This window comes from Ostrea edulis, chromosome 5, assembly GCF_947568905.1.
Source record: "Ostrea edulis chromosome 5, xbOstEdul1.1, whole genome shotgun sequence".
In the NCBI taxonomy this organism is placed as follows: domain Eukaryota; kingdom Metazoa; phylum Mollusca; class Bivalvia; order Ostreida; family Ostreidae; genus Ostrea; species Ostrea edulis.
Genome location: NC_079168.1, coordinates 71,426,139 through 71,434,789, shown reverse-complemented (window position 1 = coordinate 71,434,789; position 8,651 = coordinate 71,426,139). Strand labels below are relative to the sequence as shown.

Sequence of the window (8,651 nt, the reverse complement as noted above, 5' to 3'; positions counted from 1 at the left end):
GAATAATCTTTCTTAAGGAAGTTAGCTCCTGAGATTTTGAGCACAACTGCGCAGGATGCTACAACTAAGTGTTTACTGGTTCAATACTGACCCATTGTTGTAAACATATTGCACACCAATTACTGAACCCTATCCATTTGAAATTTTTGTGTCAATTCAAATTTTGAAAGGATTTGGCAGGGATTGTATTTTGTGGCGGAAGGATTTATTAATCAAAAAAAGTTCTAAATCTGCATGATATTACAATTTCTGTTTCCTCCAATTCATCTTCTATTTCTATACTCATATGCGTGTATTTCAGTTTTATTATCTATGATACAAGTAGTTGAGACTTGGAACCAGTTCAAATGTTGTCATTTATTATTTTGGTTGATAAATTTTTCCAAATAGAACACCGATTCTTATAACCGAAAATTTAAATCAATTTAACCAAAATTTTGTATAAAAATTCAGTATTTTCGCCAATAATTCAAAAATGTGATCGCAAACCACCACTTTCTTAGTTCCATTAAAAATTTTAAACCAATACCTTGAAAATTATGTGAAATTTTAGAAATTGACATTACTCCTAATATGTCCTTTTAAACTTTGAGGTCATGATTTTTTTCCCGTATATAAAGTGCGAAAAGGTCATTATTTATTTTCATTACTTGTCTTAAACTTTTAAATAGTCTGCTATCTCGTGTTCATGTATCTTTGGGAAATAATCATTGTATTTAGACACCGTGTTTGGTTTCTATCATTTAGAATTGTGATGGATGTGATGGATGTGATGATGTGATGGATGTGATTGATGTGATGGATGTGATGGATGTGATGGATGTGATGATGTGATGGATGTGATTGATGTGATTGATGTGATGGATGTGATTGATGTGATGATGTGATGGATGTGATGATGTGATTGATGTGATGATGTGATGGATGTGATTGATGTGATGGATGTGATGGATGTGATGGATGTGATGGATGTGATGGATGTGATTGATGTGATGGATGTGATGATGTGATTGATATGATGATGTGATGGATGTGATGGATGTGATTGATATGATGGATGTGATGATGTGATGATGTGATGGATGTGATGGATGTGATTGGTGTAATGGATGTGATGGATGTGATTGATGTGATGGATGTGATGGATGTGATGATGTGATAGATATGATGGATGTGATGATGTGATTGATATGATGATGTGATGGATGTGATTGATATGATGGATGTGATGGATGTGATGGATGTGATGATGTGATTGATATGATGATGTGATGGATGTGATTGATGTGATGGATGTGATGATGTGATGATGTGATGGATGTGATGGTGTGATGATGTGATGATGTGATGGATGTGATGGATGTAATGATGTGATGATGTGATGATGTGATGGATGTGATGATGTGATGGATGTGATGATGTGATGGATGTGATGGATGTGATTGATATGATGGATGTGATGGATATGATGGATGTGATGGATGTGATTGGTGTGATGGATGTGATGGATGTGATTGATGTGATGGATGTGATTGATATGATGGATGTGATTGATATGATGGATATGATTGATGTGATGGATGTGATTGATGTGATGGATGTGATTGGTATGATGGATGTGATTGATGTGATGGATATGATGAATGTGATTGATGTGATTGATGTGATGGATGTGATTGATGGAGTGTATATCTTGTACTCATATGGAGATGTATGCTGGATGTGAAATGATTGTTTAAGATTTCAATCTGGTCAACAACTGTCTTTGCTGTTGTCATAAGTACAATGAATGAATGATATGTCACTTGTTGGTTTTATGTGAAAAAAAAGCCTTCAAATAATTTCCATCATAGTTTTTGATTATTCATGCTGACATCCGTAAGATGGGAATTATCATTGACAGAAATCAGAAAATGCATGGTGTTTTTTCATATTGTTCCTTATTTTCCTCCAATTAGAATCTCTTTTGGATTCTATAAAACCTTTTCCTTAACCTGTTGTGAATACCTATAGTTTTCTGTAGAGAATCCCCCCATGGTTCACCATAGGGCCTTACAGTTACTGTCCCCCCCCCCCCCCCCCCAGTTACATATTGATAAATAAAAGCCTTAATCATTTCTGTGAAATTTAAATGCAGGTTCTATATTTTCGGAAATGAAAGTAAAATGTAAATTTTTTTTTTCATTTTTTAAAAAATACACGAGATTATGAACTGCATTGCTAACACGCTTCATGAAGTATACTAGATTAAAACTCCGCTGTTCACGCCCTCACCCACAACGAAACTACGCCATCCTCAGTAAACAGAAAAGTGACTGAACGGTAACTGAAAGATGACTGAATGGCAGAGCCCTTTCACCGAGAAACCTTTCCTGACCTTTCAGTGGACGGAATGATAGAGTCCTGCCACTGAGTCACCTTTCCTGACCTTTCAATGGACGGAATGGTAGAGTCCTGCCACTGAGTCACCTTTCCTGACCTTTTAATGGACGGAATGACAGAGTCCTGTCACTGAGTCATCTTCCCTGACCTTTCAATGACTTTCCTGACCTTTTAGTGAACTTTCCTGACCTTTCAGTCGACTGAATGGCAGAGTTTAATCCTGTGTCATGTATTTTCAAAAAATGAATTAATTTCTTAAATGTACAATGTACGTGTAGGTTGCTCGATGATCACTGAATGTATGACTAACATTCAAGGTGCCATAACCATGCTTTTAATTACATTCATTAATGATTATATGATCTATGGAGGTGCCTGTATTATGTTTAGTTTTTGTATAATACGTGTATTTGTTAATCTATAAGTGTTCATAATTGTGAGTAACTCATGTGAAGTATATTTTTTTAAATTGTTTTTTAATGAATGTTTAGATCACCTAGTATCGCAATATGGTAAATTAAATTAGATTCATAGTTATTTCGGATTTCAAACATTTCGGTTGAGCATCACTGAAGAGACATTATTTGTCGAAATGCGCATCTGGTGCATCAAAAGTTTTACATGTATATGAAGCATTTTAACAGAATTCCGAAATGTTCACACCAGAATACTTTTTTGAACCAGTGTTACTAGCCTCTTGCCAATGACGTTTCAGGTCGTTTATACTGTATCAAGGATTCTTGTGACTTGTATATGCAATTATCGCATAATCTTCAAGTGAAGAGTTCGATATTATTTCTTACTTACAAGATATATATGAACATGCTGGTTTGACCCCAAAAAAAACACAACAAACATACAAAAAACCCACATCAATTTCAAATGTTAATACTGGTGTTTTAAAATATTACATCAATACTTTTTTTTCGAAAAAAAAATCATTAACAGGTTTAAAAATACTAAAATCTGGTGACATTTTCCATTTGTTTAGTACCGAAGTATTTTTAATCTGAATTACTTGACCATTTTGTTAATTTTGAATAGTCTTTTACTTTAATAAGGTAGTTTTCTAATTTAAAAGATTGTAGAAAGGTAACCCGAGAAACATTACTGGACTGTCTACGACGAGCCCTAAATAGTGTTCATTCCAAGCCTTAATTGTCATGACCTCCATTAAACTGGGTAATAATTGGAACATTAGAGGAGAAGTTGTGTAGGGGTTTGGATAGAAGATGGCAACACATTTGCCTCTAAAAAGGTTAAAAACTGTCAGATTATAAATACATAGCGGAATGAAGGTATACCTAGATATTTCATGTCTAGAAATTGGGGACAAGTTTGTCTTTTTGGGAAGGATCTAAAGTAAATTTAATTGAGTTGTGTGTAATGTCCTGCTCTGGAGACTGCCATCAACCATTTGGTGCACATGTAATTCTGACGTAGACCACTATCGAGGAACACGGAGTGCAAGTTTCATGTTTTAGCGACAAAACCAGTCCAACCACTAAAGATGGTTTTGTATAAGTTTGACACCAAGAATTGGTCAACATCAGTGATTTTTTTCTAGTTCGCCAGATTACCGGGAAGTCTCTATCCTGAGAAAACATGAAGTTGTTAGAAGATTGTTTGTTCTGTTTGCCTTCTGCTCGCATATCCGCCAATCACTCGCTTAGTTATCTACTCAAACAAGGTAAATCCCACTCCTCCCGCCCCCTAAACTTATATAGATCGGGGATACCTGGTCACCTCAAAATTCGTCACATCGGCATCGACTGACTCAGGCTCAATGATGTACGCCAAATTAACAGTCGTTTTGGTAGCACTGGCGACATGCTCTGCCCAGTTCATACCTATTAAACCGTTACCAACGAAATTGAGCCTAAAAACTACTACACAGAAAGCCAAGGTGACCACACACAAGTTGCCTCAGCCAAACCCGAACACTGGCAACACCCAGAACGCCGGGGGATGCACTTACCAATTCCATGTAGCCGATCCAAATGGTGCTTGTGCAGGGACATCTTCTGCTTTGGATAAGAAAGTGGAACTAGTCAAGCAAGATCTGGATAAAACCAAATTCCAGTATGTGTCTCAAAACAGCATGATTCAGAGCACGCTCGCGCGTATTCAAAGTGATGCCGCAAGTTATATGACAAAGTTAACGGATCTAAATAACGAAATCCAGAAGCTGAAACAAATGGCGGCAACCGCGGCCTCAGGAAGCGGAGGTTCCTCAGGAAATTCCGCAGCACTAAATCAGATGCTGCACGACACCAGAGATCTACTAACGAAAGCTATCAGCGACATTAACAATCAAATCTTCAACATCACCATACAGATGCAGAAAAGTGCCATTGAAGAAACGAAGATACAAACAGCTTTGAATAAACAGATTAACGATCAAACGAGCAAAATTGCTACTGCAGAATTAAAGCTGATAACGCTGGAGAACATGCTAAAGAACATGCAGTCTGGAACCACTCCAGTGGCAACCATGCCGCCGCTCACCACCATCCCAACAAAGGGCATGCCAAGTAGTAGCACCACCACCACTGGGCCACCACCAACAGCTCCAATAGGTCTTCTTAATCAACTCAAGTCACAACTCCAGAAACTCGAGTCTGAAGTGAAACAGGTAGAACAATCCCATTCTAAGGAGATCAAAGATTTGAACCAGAAAGCAGTCCAAATCAAGACTGAGCTAACCAATCAGACGCAGGAGATCGCTGCGACCAAAACAACCTCACAAGCTATGTTCTCCAAACTTCACGTGACAGAACAGCAGGTCCAGGACGCCATTAACAATTTCACCCAGTTCCAGAAGACGGTCAATTCAGGAACGAAGATTCTGCAGGCAGAAATTTCGGACACCAGTAAGAATGTGACTACAGTGATTTCCAGCATTCAGCAGCTCGGCGGTACTATAATTATGGACAAAACGAAGATCATGAAGAACAGAAAAGATTTAGATAAGCTTATTCCTGATGCCGTTAAGATCCAGAATGACCTACAGAAACTCAACACTACGGTAAGCACATACAATTCTGTGTAGCTTAACTAATACTATCCTGATTTACTGAAATTGTGTTCAGGCGGAGAGGGGGCTATAGCTCACAATTTAATTTAGCGGACTTTTATTCATGTGTTAAAAACTGGTAAATATTAAGTATATATCTTATACATTTTGTCGAAGAACAATGTTTTTTAAAATCAAGTTTTGTCTATTTATCTTCCAGATCACAAATCAAGCGGGTGAACTCCTACAATTAGAGCAGGATGTTCACTCACTGAATGGAACATTTACGGCAAATGGACAGTCGGCCAAGACGTATGTGGACAACATTAAGAAAGACATGAACAACAAGATGACCAGTCTGAATTCCACCTTAAACCAGGCCAGTGCAGACATCATGACTCTCATGGGCCAGTCAGCCAGACTCAGTCAACTTTGTGGATAGTGAAATCACTGCCGGTGTACAGTGACGTCATTTACACACAGACATGTCATAAACTTTGTGATATTGCGTAATGAGTTTTGCTTGGAAATTTTGAAAATCATTACTTAATGCACTTGTGTCTTACCAGCAATCTAACGCTTTTTATGTTCATTTTCATGTGTTATGATTGAAATAACTTATTATTGTACAATTTAATAGTATTTGCCTATATTAGACATAAGCTACGAATGACTGGCGATCCATTATTGTTATATCAATGTAAAATGAATGGCTAATTAAGAAATCATTTTAGAAATCAAATCTTTTCATATTAGGCAAAAGTAATTAACGGTGTTGTGTGTATTCAATGCTAATTTATTGTTTCAATAAAAACAGTATTTTCTCCTAATAATTAGGTGCCATTTTGTCGATGATAAAGGTTTCGTACATGTCAGTTGCTTTAGACATATCAATGATAAAGGTTTCGTACATGTCACTTGCTTTAGACATATCGATGATAAAGGTTTCGTACATGTCACTTGCTTTAGACATATTGCTCGGCCTTTCTCTGCCCAAATAGTTCTTGTTATCTTAATCAATTCGTAAAAAGGACATATACCGGTAGTTCATGTATTTGATTAAAAAAAAGATGTACGAGAGCACTGAATGCGACAACACAAAAACGACACTGTACAAAACAATCAGATAGTCAAGATGGTTTCTCGAAAATGTCCTTCCATACCGATTTTAACACCCATATTTATTTGCGCAAGATGATGTGGAAAGACAACTCAAGGAGGTCAACTGTCAGATGATTAACAAGAGAAATTAATTACCATACACAATCAGTGAACTGAGTGAGCGTCAAATGTGATTTCTTGATATTTTTCGTTGCAAAATAATTATGTATTCACACATAAATGTGTATTCAAGAATTAAAGTTAGAATTACCCAAAGTATATTTCTTTTTATGATTTATTTATTTCGATACTTATTCATATTTTTTCTTTAAGCATTTTGAATAAAATTTCAAGCGTTCTGGAAAAAGAAATATTTCTAGAAATAGATAATTTACAATATTCAGAATATAACAAATGGGTAAAACTAAGACTTACAAATAGCCATACAGTTTGATAAGATCATCTATATCTCCTCTGTCCTGGCGATTGGACGTTTGCTTTAATACTAAAGAAATCGGATTTATTGTAACGATTACCTCCAATTTTCCAATAGTGTTGGCCGAGAAATGCCTTATCGAAATTCACGATTCATTTCGAATAAATAATAAGTCTTACCTGATGAAAATATCATTTGCTACCCATTTTTGAACCCATTAATTTTATCTTAAGGTAGGAAGGTACATTGCACATGTAAGATATTGATAGATAGTTGTATATGTTTTTGACAAAAAAGTTAAATGTATCGTGTTTTAAAAGATATTTTTTAAAAAAATAATGATATTCTTGAAAGAAAAGAAAAACTCCAATAACTTAGTTGAACCATTTTCCCCCTATAATTGGCAGAAAAGGGGAAACAAGCACAATTTTGATTTAAATCAAAATCTCATTAAATCTAACCTAATAAATTGTAATATTGAGCTTTAAAACACTTAGTTGTACTTTGGACTATTAAATTTACTTTGTATTCCGAACCAAAAGTTTTATTAGGAATTTTCGAAAGTCTGTGTCCGTTTAGTTCAATGCATTCTCTGAGGGTCGTAATCTGTTACTAGTAAATAAAATGGATTCGCAATAAAACTAAACTTTGATTAATACGAATAAGAAATCTTTGTAATATCATCACGTTGTGAAGCCATTTTCTACACAAACAATCCCATTACTAAAATGCTAATTTCATCCGTGACTTCAAATACCAGCGTCTGAGAGTCATTAAGGGCTCCAGATGATGGAGTTTGGGAAAACTTTCCATTACTGGCGGGGAATGTTTCGTTGTCAACAATGGATGCGGCCTGATAAGGCTCGATAAGCTTCCCTCCGTCGCCATCGTCCCTACCCCCGCGGTCATTGGTGACAAAACTCTCCTGCAATGAACATATGTCTTGCGAATTCTTCGCTCAGCTACATCGTTACAAACTCTCAAACATTAATGCATGTTTATATTTAAAATTCTAAAAAAACAAAACAAAAAAACCCCACTCTGAAATGTAAATTATAAATTAACCTTTTATTGGTTCTTTAAAGAGAAAGAACTGGGGCCAACTCCCAGGGACAGTGGTTTGTATTTCGTGTATGACACTTTCTTTTCTAGTAATATTTCAGACAACAGAATATCGGCTACTTTTGAGAAAAATTCGAAATACATGTTTAGGAAATCTTTTAAATAAAACATACATATTATCAAACATGTAGAGAAGACCACTCTATGGAGCACGAGGCTTACCGGTATCATAGCACTTGGTGTCACTTCCTGTAATTGACACGTACGAGTCAATCCAGGTGACCAATCAAAAGCGATTAATCTCGTCAACAAGGTAATGATGATAGCGATGTGCCAACAAAGGTATCTTGACAACAGGAAGTGTATCCGGCATGTCATACATTAAACTACTAACCACGTGGACAAGGGTATTTAAGGGCACTTACCACCAACTAATCGAACTTCTCTGTTTTCAGATACTTCTGTACAAAATGTGTATGAATATGTAAAAAGGGGAAAATAGCAATGTTACAAACTGAATGAATCTAAGTTGACGAAATTATTAGTGTTTGATAACTATTTTGTTTTCAAAGCGTTCACGTGTAGAGACACTCTGGAATCACTTGAACTCTTTTCACACATTGATTAAAAAAATCCTCTAGTTGCATCATGTTT

At 36.1% G+C, this 8,651-nt stretch overlaps 1 protein-coding gene across 1 annotated transcript; it reads left to right on the top strand.

Moving 5' to 3' along the window:
* The first annotated feature begins 4,148 nt into the window (after nucleotides 1-4,148).
* On the top strand, nucleotides 4,149-6,776 carry LOC125650793 (uncharacterized). The gene is made up of 2 exons (XM_048879313.2): nucleotides 4,149-5,410; nucleotides 5,619-6,776. The coding sequence occupies exons 1-2, from the start codon at nucleotides 4,169-4,171 to the stop codon at nucleotides 5,838-5,840; spliced, it is 1,464 nt and encodes a 487-aa protein (XP_048735270.2). The 5' UTR covers nucleotides 4,149-4,168; the 3' UTR covers nucleotides 5,841-6,776.
* The last annotated feature ends 1,875 nt before the right edge of the window (nucleotides 6,777-8,651 follow it).